Below are 24,509 nucleotides of genomic sequence, written 5' to 3'. Positions count from 1 at the left end.
AGTTCTGTGCTTCAAACTCACACAACAAGAGAGCTGGACCTTGACAGGCAGTTTGGAAAGGCAGCTATTTAACAGTAACTGGAGTTCTCCAAAAGTCTTATAGAAAGCTTCTCAACAGGAAAACATAAGCTTGTATAAAATTAACATGAATCTAAGAGCTGTGGAATAGAGGGTGTGGACTGTACCTCCTTACACATAGGGTAACTTCGAGCAAAGTGACTTTCAGGAAAAGCCCCTGAGCTTGCAGCACCTGTGTATCCACATTGTAAAATATTCATTTGCACAATCTCTCAGAGAAGAAAACAGATAAAGGATTCCTTTACATGAGGGTAAGAAATACAAAACCTGCAAACTGAGGACATATTTTGGGTGGCATGTTAAAAGAAAGCCAGGGAGAATAATCTCGTGTGGATTTTTATAGCGATGTTTGCATCTCTTGCCATCATTATCAGTGCATCCAAACCCAACAGGCTGTGAAGCCAACAGGAACCTCTCCATTAGGATCAGTAGAAATTGGATAAGGTCCCAGATGCTTCCCTCTTCTGTACTACTACCGTGATCTCAAGGGTATTTCCCATCATAGTTCATTACGATGAGCTTGGGAACTGAACTAAGCACTATACCATTGCTCTGCAATGCTTCCTGACCCCTTGGTGTCTGACAAGTCATGCTTGTGAATTTGGTTGATTGATTTGAAAAAAATTGAAGGAAAAAATGGCATTAAAAATAAGCAAAGTAAAGAAACAATATCTAAAAATTCATTGCTTTAAATTACTTTTTCCAACAGAAAGGAACATCATTTTCTTAAATCTATTTTGTATTTTGTGTCTCTATGTCACATTTAATGATATATTGCAAAATGCTGTGGTTTTACATCACATAAACTGTGTGTACAATGTACTGTGCATTTGTCATACCTTGTTCACAGTAGGTACCAGTTGTTCCAAGAGGACAGTGACATGTGTAGCCACTAGGCAGTGGCACACAAGTACTGCCTTGCTGACACAGATGTGGAGGATCGTGCTCAGGATCACACACTGACACAGTTTCTGTGCAAAATGCGCCTTTCCATCCAGTGAGGCAGTCACAGCTAGGGAGGGAAAGTGAAGGGAAACAATGTAACAGTATTATCAAAAGAAATCAACATATCAGTAGCAATCTAATCAAGAGATTTTCAAGTTTGGATACCTATATTCAATAACCTGATTCAAAATTAACAAGAAAAGGGTAGTAACCAAGTTCCTCGTTTAACTATTTGATATGTTAATTTTATTATAAAAGAAAAATGTACATAATAGGAAATATTTTATTTTGAATAGTAACATTATAATATTAGTATCTCTTAAAAAAAAAAAAAAAAAAGCCTTGTAGCTTTCATATGTTTGTTTTGCTCTACAAATAATTCCAAAAGGCCCTGGCTTCATAAACCAGAAGGAGTTAAATTGGGCATTAAAAGGGAAAGGTAAGCAGCAAAAAACAGTCATAAAAATAAAACCAGCATAAGGGAATTGCTAACAGCTACAAATTGTAGCTATTAAAATTTGAGTCCGTCAGCAACTGCCTTTCACTTAGTCATTGGTAATTTTCTAAATTCTTATAACTGGCATATCAGATGTAGGTTTGTTGAAGCACTTGATGGAGAAGAGGATAGTGGATATGGCCATGAAAGAGGTGCCAATCTGGGTTTCATATATCTGTGATTGTAAATCTATACCAAAAGTAAATTTTCTAAACTGACCGAATCATTGAACTTGTTATTGTCTGCTACACTTTATGCCTTTCTTTCATCCAGGCTGGGGAACAAACCCAAAATGTCACACTAACCTATACATTTAAAATTAGTATGAATTCTATAGAAATTGTTAAACACAGAATGCACTAGGCATTGTTGTTTAAAATGCCCTCCTTACTAAAGAGTTAAAATTACATATATTAGACCAATTTTTATTCTATCATTTTGTATCACTTTATAAAAAAATTATTAAAAAATTATTCCCTTGAATAAAAACACATGGATTTTTTCACTGGAAGTTTTCTCTCTCAAGGCTAAGACAGAAAACTCATATTTTGATAGGTCCATGTCTATTTGGCTTTTTGTTTTGTACAAACTCTTGAATTTTTCTGTGCACTGACTGAATTGCACATCCTCCATTAACCAGACCACTATTTCTGCATAAAACATAATGAGGAGCTCGTGAAACTGCTGTTTCACCAAACCTTCGGATCAGACAACATGTAAACAAAGCACAGCCAACAAACTCTTCAGAGTGATAAACAGACATTTGGAATGAAGGGGAAAAGAGGACAGGACCTTGCAAAAGCAAAAGCATCTCAATTCATCAAAGTCAGCATGAGAATGCTTTGTCTGTCTCAGCTATAAATGTTATGCTTTGATGGATGAAAGCTGCTGAGAAGGGGAAGGGATTTAACTCCCTGAGTGCAAACAGCAGCGCCCCTTCCTCGTGCCTTGAGGGAGGCTGCTGGAGCTAATGCTGCTGCTCTTGGGCATCATACCTGGGGCTTCTTTCCCTTTCCCTGGCTTGTGTCTGCATATGTCTTTAAATTTCTTTTAATTCCTATCTCTTATGACCTAACAGAAGTCAGGTTTTTAAATGAATTTAAAATTATTTGCACAGAGCTGAAACTGTTTGCTGGCCTACAGTAGCGATGATCTATCAACAAATGAAGCCTATTTAACAGGCCTAAGCAAGCTGGGCTGCTGTTGAGAAGTTAGATCCAAAATTTCCTAATCTTTACAGACATGGAGGAAGAGGAAGTGTTTTAAATAGTTTCCATCATGTGGCCTGATTTTGGTTGCTTGTTTTTCCAGACCAGGAGAGCCCAATAGCTTACACTAGTGACTTGACTCTCAGGGATTTAAAGACCTATTTAGAATCACAAACTACCTCAAGCTGGAAGGGACTGATAGGGATCTTTGAGTCCAACTCCCTGCTCCTTGCAGAACTACCTAAAAGTAAATTGTATGAGTAAGAGCATCATCCAGATGCTTCTTGTACTTTATGTCTAAGCAGTGAGATTCACTCTGAGATCAAGGCAGTTAATTTTATGTTACATCAGGTGCCCAGTTGCCTTCCAGTTGCCCTAGAAGTATATGAGAGAGGCAGCTGTTGGCCAGGGAGACAAGCTTCTGACAGAGATCTGACAGAATGCTCAAGTTCAGGCAATGGGATCCTCGAGTAGCTGCCTGAGCTCAGCTACTAATCAATGTGTGGTGATCGAGCAGAAACAGTCACAGGAACTGGAGCACTATCCATCCCACAAACCAGCACGTGCATGGCCCTAATGATAAAGTCCTGCATTCAGTTGCCTCAACACTGACAAATGGTGTTTGTCTTCTGATCCATGGTGTGTCTGAGAGAGGTGTGAGCCAGCAGATAAGACAGAAAAGCTGCAGAAGACTTGTGCTCCTCTGGAGTGCTCCTTTTCTGTGCTCCTATGAAGACCAGAAAAGTATCCCAGGACCTGTGCCATTAGAATGCCTGTGTTTAGACAACTGGAAAGGCCTGGATCTTCACTGACTGTCATAGGATCCTACACATTTGGCTCACCTGGAGACACTCTAAGTTTATGTGTCTTAGGAGACAATGTCGCTGCAAGATACTTTCCAATCTTCAGGCTTTTTGAAGAACATGGATTAAATTCTGTAAATATCTCTTCTATACTAGAGATACCAGTATCTCAAGAGCAACCACCAAAATGTCTTTTTTTTTTCTTCTTTTCTAAATCATATTTTTGGGTGGGAAAGGATAGAAAGGCTTTCAAATGCAACTTTGATTTTGTGTCAGAAAACAAACTGTATAATCTTGAATCACCTGGTTTTGCAAAGGAATCTTAATAGGATGCATTTCAGAGTAAGTATGGGGCAAAGTTAGGAAGTTCAGTAAGCAAAACAAACTTACTTTAAATTTTGGAAATTCAAATACCACTTCAAGTTCTGAAATATTTGTATTTAGGAAGCTCAAGGATGATTTAATTTAATGGCATTTTCTTTTTTTGCTTCTTGTAAAATGCTTAAAAGTGTCATGCAGTATTCATAGAATGGTTTATTCAGGTTCAAAGTTCCTTACCAAAAGCCAAAATTAGCTCTCAAACAAATAACACAGTTTCGACATAAGCAAGGATGACAAGGGTATGTCACTGTTGATTTTGAACCAAAACCCAAAGTTTTTAATCAAAATTCAGGCAACAATAAAAAAAAGTAATGAAAAGTAATCTTACACATAAAATATGTAAGAAGTGTGCCTGTGTGTTACTACATAAAAACCTGATCAAACTTTCTTGAACTTTATAGTGAAATAACTAAAGATCCTATAGGATTAGTGAGGAATTTAAATGATTACTTAGATCTGAAATGAAACAAAACACATTCTTCCATTAGATATGGAAAATATGCAATTTAAAATGTTGTTCTCAATGCTAACAAATATGGAATTCCCATAGCTATGCACATGGGAAGTAACCTTATAGCAGAAAAGGAGGTGTTCAAATCTGCACATTTGGACACCTGAATTTAGGATTCTGTATGGAAGATGGGCATATACTCAATGGAGATCAGAAGCTTAATTAATTTATCAAATTAGTTAGACCAATTGAGATTAGGCAGATGCTTAGTGACATCTGAAACTCCCTAGGGTATCTTGTGGGACCTCCAAACACTTCTCCAGGAGGAGTTGAAACATATCTCAACATCATTTAAGTATCTCAGATAGTGCAGGACATCTGAAATCCATATTGGCAGGTATCAGCCCCATCAGGCTGCCCAATCCACTGGAGATTTCTGGATATGGTTCTTGAATTTGTTTTGTAGTGGAAAAATTCTGAGCAAGGAAGAAAATTTCTAAATAAGAGTGGTTTCAAATTCACACAGTGGAAAACCAGAGCATTAACAAAAAGCAGTCTATCTTCACGCTGGAAAGTAAGGATAGAGCCTGAAGAAAACAAGATTGGAAGACAATCAGCTGTATTTAAACAAAGAGAACCATGGAATGCTGCAAAAGTGTCCTATTAAATAAGGCAAATTGGATGAAAAATTTTAGGTAGCAAATTCACCCCCCAAAACAGAACCTTGTATTGTTTTAAACCATGATTATTAGACAGAGAAATGTCTTTTTCCTTACAGACTATGAAAGTTATGACCTTGTGTTCCATATTGATTTTGTTGTTGCACTGCAAATTTATTTTAATTGAATCTGGCCTAATAATGAGACTACAGAAGCTCCTTTTAGGGGCCACCCCACACATATGGGGTATGATTTAATTTCTGAAATCTGAGTGGCTGTTCTCTTTGAAAGCTATAAAGTACTGAGAAATCCACATGAGATTTGAAGGTATGACAGAAAAGTTATTCAAGTCCCAAATTCTTCTGAAGCCATAGCTGGTGGCCAGACATCTACCCAGGGGTGTCTAAAGTGACACTACATGCTCACATTTAGCAGACTGGATCCTCTCCATTGTGTCTGATGTTCTGTTCAAACAGCACACAAGATACATTTTTTTTCTTACTTCACCAACAAGAAGCAGCCACAACACCTAGCAGACATTCTTGTTACATATAATTTTCTATTTTCCATAATTTTGTGTCACAAATAAAATAATAGGGGATATTATTGTCCCTTGAAAATTATATTCTCCATTTTATTATTCAAGTAATTCCCCTTTGTTTTGTTAAAACACAGCAGTTGTGCTCTGTTGCTGGCCAGAATGTAAAGATTAATGCTGCCTATTTCTGTTTCTATCTAAATCAAAGCATTATCCCTATAGCAACTGAATCTACAGCTTAACAGCACTGCACACTTTCTGGCAGGGTGGTGAAAGGAAGACATAAAAATAGCTCAAAACACCAACCCAAACCTCTGGAGAGATCTCATTTCAGCAAAGAAAGTATTTGAACACAAATCCAGTTCCCTCAAGGACTCTGCTCTTCAAAGGAACACGGATGATTTGAAAATAAAAGGTTCCCTCTGAGAAAATATATTGAGACAATATTGACAGGTACTGCACTTTGACAGAAATGATACATAAACTACATCCATGCCTCTTTGGCAATGCTTCACTTTCTCTGTGAGAGGAAAAGGTGGCCATTACTGGTGCATGCATGCACATATACCTGGTGTGTGAAGATCTACCTGTCCTGAGACATGGGGACAGGAATAGAATTCAGTAGTAGGTCACTATAAATTAAATGCAAACAAACAAACCACAGAAAAACCAAATTATGCCCTCCTTCCCCCATCCCTCCCCGCTTCCCCAATTGTCTCAGAAATTTTAGAATAATCCCTAAACTAATCTGGAATACAAACTGTAATGATGGAAAAGAACTTTGCCTATAATATCAAGCTTGCCATGTTTTCCTGTCACCAGCTGCCATTCTAGCCCGCCACCTGCTTTCCAAATGTGCTCTGTATGCTGCTGGTGGTGGTTCACCTTAAGGACATGAAGGTGACTTAGCACAGCTGAGTAAATTGCTGAAGCAAGGATTTAGGGGCGTGGATGGGAGCGGGATGTTTCAGCTCACATTCATGCTTTTTTTGTCTGGCAATTTTGGTTTTGTACTGCCTCTAAGATGCTTATAAGGGGAAAGACAACCATTATCCTTCCTTGTTCCTTAGAAAGATCGAATGTCAAGGGTTTAACAGCTCTGGGAGGATCCTGTGAAGTGCAACAGCTGTGACATGCAACAGTGCAACAATCAGAAAGCAATTCCAAATTATGTTTTTTAAAGCATTTCCTTAATTAATGTATTTAGGAGAATATAAATACACTCATAAGGGGAACGGAGAGCAATCTGTGTGCTAATCTTGGGGTCAACTTTCCAAATATCAGTACAGTTTACTAGCTGTAGAAACAGGTTTTTTGTACAAATTTTCTTACAGGTGAAGATTTGTATCACAGGCAGCAAAACCAATTACCATATAATTCTCTCTCCAATACAGAATTAGTAGATTGTTTTTGGTTTGACAGATATGCAAATGTTTTCCCTCATAGCACACAGTAGGACAGGTTTTTGTTGTTTTAAGAAGCATCATACAGAGGCTCCACAGTGCAAAGCCTTTTTTCTCATTCAAATCTGTCTTGCTGTCTGCAATGTTTTCAGTCAGTATCTTAACAAGTTTTAAATCAGTACTTTTCTCTTTTTAAAAAAATTATGCAAATTTATGTGGAAATAAATGAACACGTGAAAGCACATGAGGGGAAGCAAGCATAATCAATCTTGGCAGATACTTTTAAAATAAAAAATCCTCATCAGCAAAGGTTTTACAGCTTCTTTACAAAGTGAAAACAAAATTTTTTACAATGGAAGTGTTGACACTCAACAGCAATTTGGAACTGCAAATGTGCTTCCTCCCTCTGTGCATACAGCCTGGGCACTCAGCTCCATCTACACTGAGGGACAAGGCAGGAAAGACCAGAGACTCATCTTTTGGGCAACCTCTGCTGGCTACCCCCTCTCAGGTAGCCTCTCTCAGCCAGGTGAGCAGCTTAGAGATGAACTGACACACTTTGAACGATGTTTGGAGCTCCTATGGATTTAAACTGGCTCAGAACTTTCTGATGTTGGACAGTCAGTGCTTTATTCCACAAGGGGTTTTTTAAATGGAAAATAATTCCCAGGAAACAAAAGTCACCTATTTTTGCCCCATCAGTCACATTTGGACATTAACACAGCCAAGCTCTCCTCTTTATTGCTTTTTCTCTGCTATCCCAGCTGCTCACTAAGTTTTAAAAAAAGGTCATGCATCTATTTCTTCCCATGCATTTCCCAGTAAGTCTCATGCCAGTGACTTTAGTGGAGCAGAACCAGCCCATGGAAGTTCTTAAAAACATTCCCCAGAAATGATCCTAAGATTATTTTAATATTTTAATATAAAAATGTTTGTCTAACTGAATGAACTTTCATCACTTTCCTTCCTTCCTTCCTTCCTTCCTTCCTTCCTTCCTTCCTTCCTTCCTTCCTTCCTTCCTTCCTTCCTTCCTTCCTTCCTTCCTTCCTTCCTTCCTTCCTTCCTTCCTTCCTTCCTTCCTTCCTTCCTTCCTTCCGCCACTTCCTTCTGCCACTTCCTTCCGCCACTTCCTTCCTTCCGCCACTTCCTTCCTTCCTTCCTTCCTTCCTTCAGTCCTCCCTCCCTCCCTCCCTCGTTCTGTTATGAACACAATAAATTACCATAGTTATTAGTCTAGGGACAGTCTGTACTCTGTCTACAAACATATATAGATAGATATATATAGAGATATATATAATATATACTTACTAAACAGTAGAGCCACTTTCAATGCACTTGCCACCATTTCTGCATTTTATTAAACTGCATGGGGAATCTTTACATTGTCCAACACTGCGACCAGAATTGGGGTGTCCTTCTGGAGCTCCTGGTGATTTAAACCCTTTATTAAGGCTGGTGCGAACTTGAACATCAAAAATGCAACCTCAAATGTAGAAAGAAAGAAAGAAGGAAAGAAAGAAAGAAATTAAGTTTAAAACAGATAGCAAAAGGCAAAACAAGGCAAAACAAACTGAACAACAGGACAGCGTCAGCCCTCAGAGAATGGGTTCCTCCAGAATATCTTCAGTGAATGGGCAGCCATACCATCTACAGGAAATAAAGGTAGGCCAGCTATTTTCTGTTCAGGCAAATGAGTGGATGATCAAAGTCTTTCATTTAATGGTGGGTAAAACAAAATAAATAATTTCTTAAGGGATAGACAGAATGTAAATTCAGTGACTAGGTGCAATTTTGTGTTTACACACTCATGCTCTTACAGGAATGTGTCGATATCAGATAAAAATAGTCACAAATCCCAAAAGAATATAAAACACCAAAAAACCAACCAATCAACCAACCAAAGCCCCAAAAACCTAAGAAAAAAGTGAAAAACAGACAGCAAGAAATCTACTTAATATAAAATATAATAGAATCCAGTTGACATCAAATAATATAATGCAAGTAAGGAATGTGGACTTGAATTTCCATAGGCTGAAAAGGACTCCTTCAGGTAATGACTCAAATTCTTCCCTTCTCAAGTGAATGCTTCAGTCCTTGGTACATGCAGATCATATCACACATGACATTTTTAGGTCGAGGTAGATTGCTTCTTCAGGCCCTTAATCTCAGAAAATAATTTTAAAAATTAACATATACTAGTAAGGTAAACGCTTCTGGGCCTATTGCTCGGTCATGTGGCCAAGAGACCTGCCATGGTCACAATTTTATTATCAAACTTTTCTTACTTTCCAGAAGAGTACAGCTGCATGCAGACTGCCACTGGGAAATGATCCAAAGATTGTTCTCAAGTCCCTGAACACACTAAAGAATTGTTTAGGAAAACAATAATTGTCATAAATATTTGTCAGGGAATATTGTAATAATTGATTTATAAAGATGTTTTGTAAAGATGATCAAATGCCGGTGCCTGGATCTATGCTCTGATTTTCTTTGAATGTCCATTGGTATCCCAAGTGAAAGGAGGAGTGAAGCAGAGGTGTTCCCGACTTGCTTCTTCCCAGCAGCTCCTGCTTAGCCTGTGAGCTTTCTAGGGACTACCCCTTTGGGAAGACTTTGCTCTTCCTGGTGGTGTCACAGGATTGTCAGCCTTATGGGTCAGGCAGAAGTCACCAGTACTTCTGGATCCTGTTTATGGCTCTATATGCTTATTTCTATACTGGAAAGCTGAAGATGATGCCATCTAATTATATTATATAATTTTTATTTGAGCAAATCCTAAATGACCTTTCAAAATGCACCCCAGCATCCAAGTGATGTACAGTCACATTTAAAGGTAGCCTTAAACATTTTTGAAATGTCATCCAGATCTATACATAAATATATATACAATTTCAAACTGAAAATCAAGTTTTAAACCACCTTAGTTAAACTAGTACATAAATGTATTTGAAAATGCTCAGAGCTTTCTAAAAGTGATTTATAAAATTTAGCTGAGACATAGTGAATTCCTACAGTGCCTGAAATTACAAGAAGAGTTGGAATTCAGCAATGCATATCAGAGGCTCTCTGCTTAATTTTAGAAGCAGGGAAAGGATATGATATGGTGATGGCAAGTAACCATTACATTGATTTTAAAAGCATCACTTAACATGAGTTTTTGCACGATTCACTGAAATCACAAAAGAAGTAGACTTGCATCTGAAAGACCTGATGAATATACAATGTGATTTTTTCTAGTTGCATAATTTTTTTGAAGAAAATATAAGTAATATCTACAAGCAAGATAACTTTTTCCACAGTTTCATGATATTGAAAGTAAATTTCTTAGGCTATTTCCATATTTCACACATTTTGTAGCTCTGTCTATATTGACACATAACTGTTAATTCAGAAACTCTTTATAAGTAATTTAAAAATAACCTAGTGTGATGATTATTTCCAATCTTTGTATTATTGCTTCTTTGCTTTTTACAGGGTTGTTTTTCTAAGCTGCCTTATGCTTGGTAAATCCTAACTAATGTTTCATCTCTTTATCAGTAGCAGATAAATCATGTTCTGTTCTCCTGGGTCTTGCTGGAGTGCTAAGAAAAAGCAGCCCAGAGCTCTGCGTAAACAATGGAAAGCACAGAGGGTCCCCAAGGACTTTGAGGTCATCATGGAAAATAAACTGGCATTTGTGTTGATGACTAGTTTGAGTGTACCAACCACAGTTTAACTGTGCCATCTGGGTTAGGAACAGCTCTCGAGCACTGGTAAACAAAGCATGTAATAGGTACAAGAGTGTTTTGGCCCAGCTAAGTTAAACTGAATCTTTTATTTAATGAGTCAGAGCAGCAATTTGAGCCTGTTGTAGCAAGTGCTACACAACCTTCTGCAGAGGGATCAGCTGATGAATGTGCCTTGTTTCTGACCTGAATTTCCTTAGCTCTGCCAGTTCTGGGCCCCTTTTAATAAGACTGCCAACTATTCTGAATAATGGAGAGGTTTCCCGACACAGCCAAGTTTGCAAGAGGAACTCGAAGTTCCCGACTTTGTGAGTTAAACTTGGCATGATTCTGAACATCAGTTTTTTGCAAGTAAACAGAAATCAGACACCAAGACTGTACACTCACAGAGGGCATACTACCCTTTTTCTGAAATCTTTTGATTTGTGGCCCCTCAGACCACACCTAGGCCTTTCTATTATTGACCTTTTTCACCATCAATTTATTTTACAACTTTCACCCCAGTCAAGCAGAGCTCATAAACCACTTAAGAACCACTAACAATGGATTAAGTAAACTTGAGGGATTATCATAAAATATATTATTTCACTGCTCAGTTTTACTTTTTGTTTGTTTTTTCTGATTATCCTTATGGTACAAAAAATTTTTCCTAGAATTTCTTGCTAGGATCCCTTGCTCTCTTGTAAGCACTGGCTGCTAATTTGACAAAAAAGTACACAAAGCAGGCATTTTCAAGATATATTAAAAGTGCAGCAAGAGAACTGACAGAAATAGATACACTGATAAATATTTTGTGTCTGAATGCAGTACTGAATTTACAGATTTCTTAAATCCTACCTATCCTTAAATGCTTTGCTTTTTCCCTGTCTGTCTTTGCTGTTTGTGAGTAACGGGGTGTTGGAGTGCTGGTCTAAAAGATGGCCCTGAGTGTGACTACTCAGTTCTTCTGAGCTGTGACCCAAACACCCAGAGGCACCTGCATGAATCATACAGCACTGACTAAAAGCCAGTTCAGAACTCACTTTCCTTCTGTGACATTGGTGGTGCAGGAACATAAAGATAAGTAGTCTTAACCTTGGCAGGCTTGTAATGTATTCTAGCTTATTATGAGCTTAAACTTTGACTGAAAGGCTATATCTGTCTCTATTTGGAACTCAGCTGTGCTCTGGGTTTACTCTACTTTTAAAAAGTGACTGCAGTACCAATTTTATTTACTTTGCAAAATAATTTATGTGAAGAGATGGCTTTTTCAGCATGAAAGAGGTTCTTCAACAGTTCAGCTTTGTGGTAAGAGTTTCTTTAGCCTATTTACTCCTCCTTTTAATAATATTTGCTGTCAAACAACAGATTACTTCTATAGCCATGCTTCATCCTGCTTAGGCACAGGACCACAGGAAAAATCATTTGCTCCTCTTTCTCTGCTCCTCACTTATTTTAGATGCAAGCCCTGGCTCTCCATCAGTTGGACTGATGGCTAGAGACTGCATCCTGCAGTCATGGTAGAGCAGAGCATGAAACATCAGAACTCTCCCTCTTTTGTCCCTGACACCAGATTTCTCTCTGCCTCTTTCAGAGATGGAAGGGCTGGAAATTCAGCTGTAACTTCCAGCTTTTCTCAAATAATTCTCTGTCTCATTTTGTGTAGGTGAGTCATAGTGCTGAGTTGTGCAGACCTTTGAACATGAGTCAGTTGGTCTTATGCTCCCTTTTCAGATTGTCCATTAATGACCAGGCTGAGTCTCTTTGGCCACAAAAACATCACATTTGAGTTTTTACAGCATCTGCAGTGGGCTCAGAAAACTCTCAAAAGTCCCTTATTTACACTGTTATAGGAAATGAAAAAAAGCTGAACACTTAAGTAAACCAATCCATTTACAAAAAGCTCCTGTAAGCCTCCAAGGAACCTCAAATTCAGATAAAGTGCAAAGAGCCTCAAAGTCCTCATGAACTTGGCTGCTTCATCTGAGCTCTACCTCAGCAGTTTCTTCAGCTTGTCATAGGGACTGAATGAAACTTTGCAAATTGCTTACAGCACCATCAAACATCCTTCAGCCTTTCCAAAGAATCTCTAGGTGCTGATTTCCTAAATTAAAAATTCCACAACTTTTGATCATTTAATGACAATTTATTAAAAACATTTGTGTTCAGTTTCCTCCTTCTCTGTGGAAATGTCTTGAACAAGGGCTAAAGGCTTGCAGGTCAGGGTAGGAATGCTCTGAAACTGAAGTTGTACAGAGTAAAAATTCTAAATAATTGCACACTGACACTGGGGACATTTAGTCTGCAGCAGTAAGGCTGGTCTCAATGTTTCTTCATCCATTTCTTAAAAAAGGAGAGGTACACTCTGGTATTAGAAGCAAAATGGTTTTAATAAATCATGTCTTTAAAAGGAGCCAACAGCAGGGTTCCAAAACTCTGAGTGGTTTAATCAACTATGTCCTAGATAAATTTATCTTGGCTGTCACTTCCAGAGTTTCTGTGAGATCCCTACAGCTGCAGTTTGGCTGAAGTAAAATAATTCAAAATTTTCTCCTCTGTTAGTGGTATTGCCATTCCCACTCTGGAAAAAGAATCTGTGGAGATTTATTTCTTATCCTGAAGATCCTGAGAACTGGAACTGGGGAGATTTCTGAGCTAGAGGAACAAATGAGCTGCTGACTACCTAAGAAAACACTGGAGGAAATTGATCATAGGAAGATGCAGATTCCTTGAAAGTCACTGAGCTCTGGAGAACAGAGACAAGCTGCTGCTGGGAACAGGAGCATGGAATAAATTGGCAAATATAATAGTCTTAATACTGTAAATGCTAGGGACAAAGAGAAAACTGTTTATGTGCTACATGTTTCCCAAAATTTTGCAGTAGTATCTCTTGTTAAAGAATGATAATGAAAAAAAATCAATAAATAGTATGGTAACTAACAGTACATGAACTTCGTGGCTTTTTAAAAATTATTCATATTGAATTTGCAGAAATTTGGTCCTTACAATACATTTGGAACATGAGCAACCTGGAAAACTCAAATTATTTATGCTTCAGTAAAACATTAGCGATTCCTGTTAGTCACCCCTAACTAATGTCTATAAAAATGCCAAAAGTACTTCACAGATATTGACCCTGTGAAAACAGTCACACAGACATTATGTTTTATGATATGCCAATTTGCAAGCTGCTAAGAGGCTATGAAAGGTTTAACTATACAATCCATGCTTCCTGAAAAGACAGAGGCAGAGGAGAGACAGAGACAGAGGAGATGTTAATTCATATGACATTCTGAGTGGGAAGTTGACTATACAATATGAAAATGAATTTGAGGAAATTTGAGTGTAAGAACAAAAAGTGAAGTAATGGCTGGAAAGAAAGCAGGTACATGGGCTTAATGGAAATGCAGTGTTTTAGTGCATTAAAGTGAGTTTTATTGCTATGCTTGACTTTTGTAACATAACCTCATTTTCATAATTGAAAACTCAAACTCTGTTTTACTATTGGAAAATGTTTTCTTTTCATTTGAAAGGCTTTCAAGTGCTTAAAATTAATTGAAATTTTACCTTGCAAATATCAAGAACTTTGTTTTTTTGGAAGTAAAGAACAAAAATAAGGTGTTATGAACAAGTCCTTTGCTTCATTGCTGATCTGGTAGGAGTTGAAAACAGATTAATAAACCTTCAATATCAGTTTTAAGGTAAAAAATTATTGTCTGCTTGGTAAATATTTGCAAAAGAAATTAGCTAAGTGCTGTCTCGAGACCTAGATCATAATGCCAGGAAAAAAATAAAATCAGATTTTTTTTAGAAGAAGTTTTCAGCAGGAAATCTATTACCCAAACTTGCACCACCAGTCACAGTGGGAGCAGAATCTAAACTACTTCAGAGAAAGGAAGTCCTCTCAAAGTGATGCCGTAGAACAGGGACACATAAGAAGAAATTACATGGCAAACATCACAATGGAAAACTTCCATTTTAGCAGAAACAGAAATTATTAAGATTATTTAGCAGAGCCTCTTTTTGCATCATCTTAGTTTCTTAGTTATCATAGTGAAATAATGAAAAAGCCACAGGAAGTTCAGCCGAGGAGATTCTAGTTTGATTCCTGATAAGACAGAGATTGTTTCAGTTGCCTATGAAAGAAAGATATACAATCTGATGCATGTGTTAAAAGGAATTGAAAATGGTGCAATCTTTACCTTGAAAGCCATTCTTAAATCTGGGTCCCTTTGGTAGGAGTTCTGGAGTATACTCACGATAGCCTCCTAAATAAAACTGACTGAAGACATTGAGTCCAACCAGCCTCCCAGGAGAAGTGACAGTTTTATTCTTCTGATCGTCCACCTTTCAATGAAACAATAATACTTGTTACAACAAAGGGATTTGCCTTTATTTAGGAACTCCTATGAAGAAAATCCTCCCAGCTTTATAGGGAAGCCAAAAAAAAAAAAAAAAAAAAAAATTAAATTTCCATGTAAAATGTGAAAAAACACAGAGAACACTTTCATCTAAAGGCTATCTTAAGGATATCCTTTTTTACCTTCAGCCAGCCTTTCTGGAGATTTCTGCCAAGATGGATGACATGAATATTGAGTTTCAGATCAAGTGGTTTGCTAATGATTGTTGCTGTGCCAGAACCTAGATTGTAGCTATATACCACTCTCCCACTACGGAGGCCTAACTCCAAGAAATCATCTCCATTCAGACCTGAAAAAACAAAAGAAGGGTAATTACTTATTCCAGGATTTAGTGAACATCAGTAGAACATCAAATTCACTGAAAAATTAGCAGTTTAGCAAAATATTAGCCAGAAAGCTAATGAGTTTACTATATATTTCTAATATTGTCCGTTTAACTTGTAATACTATTTCCAGTATTCTTGTGTATTTAAAATGGAAACTGCAGAGATTTCAAACATTTATAGGATTTTTGACAGAAGATTTTTTTTTTCATACTGCGGTTAAGTGAGTGATATCCACAAAACCTGTCAACTCTTCAATCTTGGGGGATATAGCAGTCATTGCTGTTCCTTCCCCCCTGGAATATAAATAAATTTTCAACTTCCTCCAAAATCTTAAAAAAAAAAAAAAAAAAAAAATTAAAATTTGAAATTTCAAGTTGCAGGTGAGAATAGGCCCTGACTTAATCCTCTTCTAGGCTGCTTTCAGCTTTCATTCATTATATGTACTTCAAGAGCCTCAAAACCAGAGAACACCTGCTGCTCTGAGGCAAGGGGAGTAACAGGGACATGGCTCTGAAGAAACTCTAGCAGCTTCTATCAAGCTCCTTCAGCTGCCCTTGACTCAACAGCACCCGGAGACTTTATTGCACCTGCCCCTGATTAAAGCAACTCTAGGATGGTCATTGATGGAATTTCCTTGGTCAGGCAAGTGCTTTAATTCTTTAAGCCTTCTTAACTTTCAGGTTAGAACTGATTGATTTGCCGGTTTGTAGTAAATAATTTAATTTCTTTACATGGAAGGATTTTAAGTCTGACAGAAAGCCCATGAGTAAGAGTTCAATTTCTGGACCTGGTCATGCAAAATAAACACATTTTTACACTGTCATCTTTAAAGAGCATTCAGTCTCTCTCCTCATGCAGGCAAGGCAGGAACCACCATTGTTTAGAGAAAACCTGATAAACTTGTTTCTTTTTATCAACCCCAACCTTTCTTTGTTTCTGGTAAAAGAACCAGGATGACAAACAATGGTGAAAGTGAAGAATGTTCTCACTTGTGCCTTAGGATGACCTGAATTGAAATTCAAAACCATCCATTTCTTTTTACAACTCTCCTGTGAATTCAAGCAATTCAGGGCTCAATTTCATGCCCATACATAGTATTTTATTTGATATTTTCTTCTGTTTTCATAAGGCTGTATTGTTTTGTTTTTGTTTCAGGGAGGGTCTCTTCCTATTTGTTCCTCCAGTGTCATTTGATGGCCCTCATTTAAAATGTGTGTTTTGATGCCCCTGTCTCAAATGCATGGGAAATTTTCTTCATTTGCAAAAGATAAAGCAGGCTTTTCCCCAGGAAACAATGCTACTTATATTGTCCTCCCATTGAAGCTCTGCACACAGCTGCTTCACAGCCAAGACTGCCATATTCCCCTTATCTCATATCCTGGAAATTAATCTGGGGTATATTGTGCTTTTTCTATACAGAAATTTGTTTTTTCTATAGAGTTACTATTCTGATGCAATGGGAATCTATAGAAAAAAGAAAAGTAAATCCTTATTCCAATGACAACAAATCCACTGCCTCTGTAGAAAGTGTGCAGGAACATTCAGTTGTATGGAGCACAAACACTATTCATTTTTTATTACAATGATTTGTTCATTTTTTATTAATAACTGAATGAAATCCCATTGCTTTCAGTTACACTGGCACATTATCAGTGAAGGACTTCCAAACTGAAAATAACAATTCTTTTTAAAAAACCTTTACTAAAGTTCTGTTTTCAGCAGTGTCTACAATGTACTTATGTCATTTGACTGGAAAAACTGGGGGAAGAACATTAAAGACAAACTAATATTTAAAAGGCTTTCTGATTTTTTAAAATGCTTTTTCAGAATTACAGTATATTAAAGACATACTGCAAAGTAGCAGTGTCAGTACTCTACAAAACTGACTCAATAGGGAAGATGATCATAGAATCATAGACTGTTGAGAGGTTGGAAGGGACCCTAAAGATTATCTAGTCCAACACCCACTGCCATGGGATACCATTGGCTAGATCGAGTTGTTCAAGGTCTTGTCCCTGGCCTTTAACTCTGTCAGGGCTGGGGTAGAATAAAATAATTTTGATAGTTTGCACAAATGAGACAGCTTTTAACTTTAGCTATGTATTGGGACAGAATTTTATAGTAACTCACAAGAGGTTAGCTATGAAATTGATGTCTGTGGTTTGGGCAGAGACAACATTGGAGGGGAATCAGGTGGGGTGCTGCAAGAGAATGTTGACTACAAGAAATGGGATGAAATGGAGAAAGGGGAAAATTCAAATTAAATATTAAAATGTGCTTCCTTTCTGGAAGATCACTGGCTGGGAAAACCCTCATGCTTCTCCTGTTGGGAGTGCTATTGCTCAACACTCAGTAAATTGTTAAAACAAGGGCATGTTCTTTGTGAAATAAGTGACATTCACTTGGTAAGAAACTGCTTTTGTGGTTAAAATGTGGAGTGCTCAGTCTCCCAACCATTTAAACTAACGAGAAAATCACAAAATATCAACAGCATTTTACCATCAACTCATTGTTCTGTGTCTTTTGAGCTTTGCCCTTGGCAGGTGTGCTGCTGCCCACCCGTTGTTTGACATGGGGATGCAGAAACACCTGACTGCTGTACCACAGTGCTCACACACACACAGATGATATGCAAAGTAATAAAAAGCCAGGTTTCTGCCTGGCAACTGCATAACAAGCCCAGAATGCTAGTACTCTCATTAATAAAAATGACATCAGTAAAACTCATTTTTTTAATTCAGTTCAGCCAAATATGATTCCAACACCTACATTCCACAATGACTTCTGACATTACAGGGTACACCCTGCAGGCAGGCCTTTTTGAGACAAATTTTAGTGCAATGTATCTTTTATACTTAAGCAAATTTTTTTGGTGTTCTCCTTTGATTATTATAACAAAAAAGAATCTGATTATTTCATACCGTTGGTGTCCTACATTTCGTATTTGCATTTTCTCCATCCTGAATCAAGACAATGAATTAATTGGTATGATTTTTCTTTGGTTACATTTCCTACAATTGGAAATGTTTCAAACAGGTATTTGAAATTCAGTTCCTAAGGATTCAGAAACATGTGTGAATGTGGTGGTTCATTCTTGCTGTTGAAAAGAACATTCGAATGATTTCTTTGTGTTCATATTGCAACAGAGTTTCTTGTAAAAACTTAATGATGCAAACTTAGGCTTTTGAATGCTGTTTTCTGAATGATTAGATGGAAAGGTTTTAGGTAATTTCAACTCTGTGCACCATTTCTGCTCAGCTACCCAAAAAAGAAAGACAATATTTCATCCATCCACAAAAATTAATTATAGCAAGTGACAAGAAAAGCTGCTGCGAGTGAATGGTGATTGTCACAGGATTAAAATGTGGCATGATGAGAGTTCTACCTGGATGTAGTTAAAATAATGTGAATGTAGTTCAATTAGCAGGATCACCAGGTTTGACCATGTCTTTTGCTGAAGTTTGGGAAAAAAATAGCAAATTCTGATTTCTACACAGACAGAAGCAGAGCTAAGTTTTGAGTTTAAATCCAGTCAGAGCGGTTAATACCGATCTGTGTTGGGCTAATTTGGGTAATCAACCCGATAAATTGAGTATCAGGGTCTCATGGCACACTGAAGTGCTGCTGAGCTAAATTTGACAGGATGTTTGCAAATGAAAACTAGCAGACTTAATTATATCATAGATAAACTGCTCAGCAGTTCTAAACTAACAAGTTTTCGTTTGCATTGCAATACAGTAACAGTCTGACTCTTGCAAGTCTGCCACAGGGAGAAAGGGGAAGAAGCCTCAAAGGGTACAGGAGTTTAAGTAAAGAAATGTAATAGGAAGAAAGACCTAAGAAAATATCAAATGTATTAACATAGCAAATCAGGCATCCCCTGTATCCTACTGATGTGATATACTGCAATTGTTTTGTAATGCCTCCCCAAAATTGATTTTTAATAATGCATTTTGGGAGCTCAGTATCTTAAAACACCAAATTATAATTTGTCCCCTACTTCATCCTTCTGAAGTATTAATTTTCTGATACTGTTCAGCATAAGTGTAGGGTTCCTGTAGGTCAAGGGCCATATCTGCAAAACTTGTGTGATGTTTCAGGCATGGTAAAATATCTACTAAAGTAGTAGATACTTCTACTATCACACCTAAATCACTCTCCTGCTGTGATAGGTTTAGACATAAGACACGTCATCCTCCCTGTGGTTGTGTCCCATAAGACACAGCCTCCCTTCCAGGCTTCAACAATTCCATAGGACAGCCCCAAACCCAAAAACTAGTTCATTCTCCAGCTGCAGAAATGATTAAGATAAAAATAAGTTTTGCTTCTTATGAAGTATCTATGACCTATGACTGCTTTATGTCTGCATCAAATTATACACACTTTTTCTCAACTTTCATTAGTATTACATCTTCTGTTTGGAGTAATGGTGAGATGGACAGAACACAAGTAGTGTTACCCATGCCATGCTGATGCCGTGCAGGCTGACACAGAGGGGTGCTGTGGAGAGATACTTTAAATCTTGTTCAAATCTTAGTACAAATACTCTAAGTAGATTTACATAACCTGCTTCTCAGCTGTGTTAATCAGACCAAATTGAAAGCTTTGCTACACAGACTTCAGCTCAACTTATTCGTAGCTAGCTTGGGTTAACTTACATTGAGAGATCTCAGGGCTGAGGGTTTCCTATTTTATGTGAATAACACAGAGTTCAATGATCAATAATGAAATTTATGTTAACAACTGAAAAAAGGAACCTTGGCCTTTGGGTTTCCATTTATTTTGTTCAGAAATACACTACCTCAGATTAACTGTTGACTTCAATTACTAGAAGTAATTATATTTCTCTTTAATAAAAAAGAAACATTTCTACAACCTGATAGATTTCCCTGTCTTTACAAAACAATACAGTTTTGAAGAGATCATTTCCCACTAATGACGTTATATCTTAAATAGAATCAAGAGAAACCTGTACATATTTTTATCCTACTTGTTCAATAAGAATTTGACAGCTTGTAAGGATAAATGATACAAATAAAGCCTACCTTGGCCCTTCTGTCCAGTGAAAAAAATCAGGTTATCTTGTAAAGCTGAGTGGTGGTTTGCCAACTGAAATTTCAAGCGAAATTCGTAGTAGAAGGTGATATTTGGGATTGTAGAATAAGCTAGGAATGAGGTATATCCAAAGATATCTGTGCCACTGAAACTTGGTTGAGTAATATTAATAGCTGGATTAAAAAAAAGAATAAACAGTGTTAGGGCAAAAGGTTCAACAGACTTATTTTAAAAAATGAATTATTGGCAACTACTGCCATCTCCTGGACTTTAGGTAACATTGCTACAAACAACAGTGAGATTTAATCGGGACTCAGACAGACAAAAGAAAATGCAGAAAGAAATTTTCCTGTTACAGGAAATGCCATCTCTGACAGGCATTTGAGTGAAAGTGAGTACAAGAAAGTGCTGACGAGGTTATGGAACGATAATTCTTCACAGGTAGAGGCAATAAGAAAAAGAAGCATCATAAAAGTATGAATTTGCAGCACAGCGAACAGGACCTACATGAATTGCAAATCAAATCAAGTCTATACCTGTCTGGTCAGAAAACAGAGTGCTGGTGCTGAGTACCCACATGGCTCCTAGGGCTGGCACCCAGTAGCCAGACTGCTGTAGTCAGTTCCTGGAGCTGATGCTCAGTACATAATGCTCGTATTGACAACATGGTTCAGTAAAACAGGAGAAAGAGGAATGACAGCTTAATCCTGAAAGGCTGGGTCTGGGACTAGATTTAAAAGATTCAAGCAGTTACCTCCAACCAACCTGTGCACCAAATGTGACTGGACACAGCTTTATTAATGAAGGCAGTGTGAGGGACTGGGGCAGGAAGGAATACAAATCTGCATCATGCACAAGCCAGATGGGGAAATGCTAGTAAAGGATTATAATACTCCCCAAGTAAATCTGTATTAGCCTAAGTACATCTAAGCACCTAAATGCTAACAAGGTGGGAGAAGCAATAACATGTAATTGTGAAAATGTCATCACCACCTCCAGAGTGTGGGATCTGTTTCTAAATTTACAGCCTGGGAAAGCTGCCATATTGGCACTGATGTGGCAGACATTGCCTTGGTATCTGCATCTGAGAAAAGGAGCAGACACAGGCATGGCAAACCTATTCTAGCACAGACTTGGAATTTGCAGCAGTACAGAATGTACTGTCCCATTTATTGAGCACTACTCCACACATGGGGAGTTGCTCTTGATCTTGGATGGGAGCCAGAAAATATAAAACAGTGGCTTTGTCCTAATTAGCAGGACACCGGAAATGAGTCTGACTGAACACAACCTCAAACCTCAGACCTCTGTGAGTCATGGACTGAGTTGGAGGCACAACACAACTGCCCCATATTTAAATCTCACGTTAGTTTCAATCCACCCATATTCCATTAGATTCCTTGAACACGACTAAAGAGTCTCAAATTCTGTATTTTTGCTAATTCAGGAAAATATGACACACAGACTGCTCCTTTGATGTAAAGTTTTCTTTCTTTCTTTCTTTCTTTCTTTCTTTCTTTCTTTCTTTCTTTCTTTCTTTCTTTCTTTCTTTCTTTCTTTCTTTCTTTCTTTTTCTTTCTTTTTCTTCCTTTCTTCCTTTCTTCCTTTCTTCCTTTCTTCTTTTCTTTCTTTCTTTCCTTCTTTCTTTCTTTCTTTCTTTCTTTCTTTCTTTCTTTCTTTCTTTCTTTCTTTCTTTCTTTCTTTTCTATTTTCCCCCCTTTTTTGGTGTCTTTATGTTTACTTAATAAACCACAAAATATTTAAGAGACAAGATTTTAAAATAAAGGAGACCTTTGTGTTTATTGTTTTTTCCTGCTTTGATTTATAACGGGAAAAGCAAATTCTCTCATGTACCTTCACAGAGCCAGGTAATTTGGTTTGCTGGAAGAGATCACTGAAGAGTCTATTCCTGACAAGTTATTCCCAACAGGAATTCTTTATGCCCAGGATGAGATATGCTATTGTCTCAGCTGTTTCCTTGGAGCATTCTAAGTGAGGAGTTATTTTCTTGCCTTCCTACTTGCTCCTCCCAGTATTCTATATAAAGCTGGATTAAAGGTTGACAAAGGGCCTCCAATGCAAGAAAGCCACAGACCTGTTGGAACAAGTCCACAGGAGCCCACTAAGTCAATCACAGGGCTATAGCACCTTTCCTATGAAGACATGGAAGAGTCTGAGAGAGCTGGGGCTGTTTAGCCTGGAGAAGAGACAGCTCTGGGGAGGCCTTGTAGCATCCTTCCAGTACCTAAAGAAGGCTTACAAGAAAGCTGGAGGATTGCATGAGCACCATATGGAGCTGTACCCCATCAGGCATGTAGTCCTGAAGGGGAATAATACTTTTTAAGGCAGTAGGAGTCCCGTGGGCACTTTTAATGGAAACTGTGACACACTATTTTGGTTTACGTATTCACAGTTTTCTCCACTGTACTGAAGAAATTTCCCACACCTGGTAGAAGTCAGATGCAGTTTCTAATTAACCACCCTATCTGCAGCAAATGTCTGCAAATATGTTTGCAAATAGTCCTCCCTATGCTGGTCTCTGGAGAGTAAAATGTATTTAGAAATGTTAATTAGTAATGAGTCAAAAGCTTATATTTCTGGCTAACTCAATCTATCTAGCTTGACAGCTATGCCATATATTATCTGTCTCTGAACTGCCACTTATGGATTTTATAGCACATTTTTAATCATGTTTCTTGTCTACACCAAGTATTGTTTGTCAAGACATCTTTATCCAATCACAGAAAAAAGTGAAAGGTTATCAGTAAATGTGCATCAGTGTTTGAGATTCAGTTCATGCAATGACCTTCATTAATTTGATTTTAATGCAGAATGGTTTACCATACTCATGCATATTTTTAACTTAAAAATTGAAAGAAAAAGTAATAACCCTGTATGAACAATACAGTGATTGGCAAAATCATGTGAAACAAAACAGCTCCACCTTTCTTTTTATTCTCTACCTTTTCATTTTAAAGCTATGGAGCCAAGATTGCAGAAAATTGCATAATCTTTTCCTTGAAACACAGTCCTTCTAAAAAGTATTTTTAAAATTTTTAGGCTGGTTGAATTAGCAGAGGGCACAGCTATCTTCATTGGGTTATGTTTCTTTTCCAGTCTGGACATCATCCAAACTGATTTTTACTCCTGCTCTTTCAGTGTACATTCTGAAGTGGTAAAGAACAGAGATGTGTCCCAATGACTTTGATTATGAGCCTTGCTTGCACACTCCAAATTAACACTGTGACTAAAATACACTTTACTCTGACAGAGTACTCAAGTCTTTTATCAACTTTTTGTCCTTGATCTTGTCCTGTGTCTCTCTGTCAGTTCTATGTCGTTCATCATTCTGCTTTTCTGCATTCTCAGTATTGAACAAGTAATAATGCGTGATATGTCCCATTGACTCACAAACAAATAATGACAAATTATCCCATTATATAAATGTATCAATATGGCTGACTACTTACTTCCCTGGTATTGTATATCTCATCAGAGCTGAGCACAGAAAATGGGAGTTAGAAAAAAGCAACTATACTTTGAAAAAAATCTTATCAAAGTGAGGAGAATAAAGCAACAAAGAAAAAAGAGAATAAACATTTCATTATCTTTGAATTTTCTCTTACAAGTTAAAATTAATGTTCCTTCTGCATTGACTAGCAATACATCTCAGACCACAGCTTTAAAATTCATTGCAGAAACCAAGATACATTAAAGAGGAATAAAGAGATAAAGACTTCGGGCTATAGAACTGCCATCAGATTATACAGGGTTTTTATATTACCACTGACTAACTGGGAACAGTTACCAGCTCGGTGTCTGGCTCCAAGATCAGCAGCCATATACAGTGTGGGATGAACAGTATAGAGTTCTCCTAAAGATCTGCTCATAGAATCATAGAATTACAGAATCATCGAGGTTTGAAGAGGCCTTCACGATCATCCAGTCGAGCCAAAAACCTGGCACCACCATAATCATCTTATCCACAAGTATCTCATCACTCTCAAATGCTTCCAGAGATGGTGACTCCGCCACCTTCCT

The 24,509-nt window shown here is 37.5% G+C and overlaps 1 protein-coding gene across 1 annotated transcript in view; it reads right to left on the bottom strand.

Annotated features, from left to right (window-relative positions):
- Positions 1-24,509, bottom strand: part of EYS (eyes shut homolog) — a 702,981-nt gene that overhangs the window by 22,461 nt on the left and 656,011 nt on the right. The window contains exons 42-46 of the mRNA XM_059842660.1: positions 20,459-20,641; positions 15,210-15,376; positions 14,869-15,013; positions 8,271-8,445; positions 918-1,090 (exon numbers count right to left, since the gene is read on the bottom strand). Coding sequence (XP_059698643.1) covers positions 918-1,090; positions 8,271-8,445; positions 14,869-15,013; positions 15,210-15,376; positions 20,459-20,641 — 843 coding nt within the window. The remainder of the gene's footprint in view (positions 1-917; positions 1,091-8,270; positions 8,446-14,868; positions 15,014-15,209; positions 15,377-20,458; positions 20,642-24,509) is intronic.

This window comes from Haemorhous mexicanus, chromosome 3 (genome assembly GCF_027477595.1).
Source record: "Haemorhous mexicanus isolate bHaeMex1 chromosome 3, bHaeMex1.pri, whole genome shotgun sequence".
NCBI classification, from domain to species: domain Eukaryota; kingdom Metazoa; phylum Chordata; class Aves; order Passeriformes; family Fringillidae; genus Haemorhous; species Haemorhous mexicanus.
Note: the sequence above shows the minus strand (reverse complement) of the source record. Positions and strands in the feature narration are given on the sequence as shown.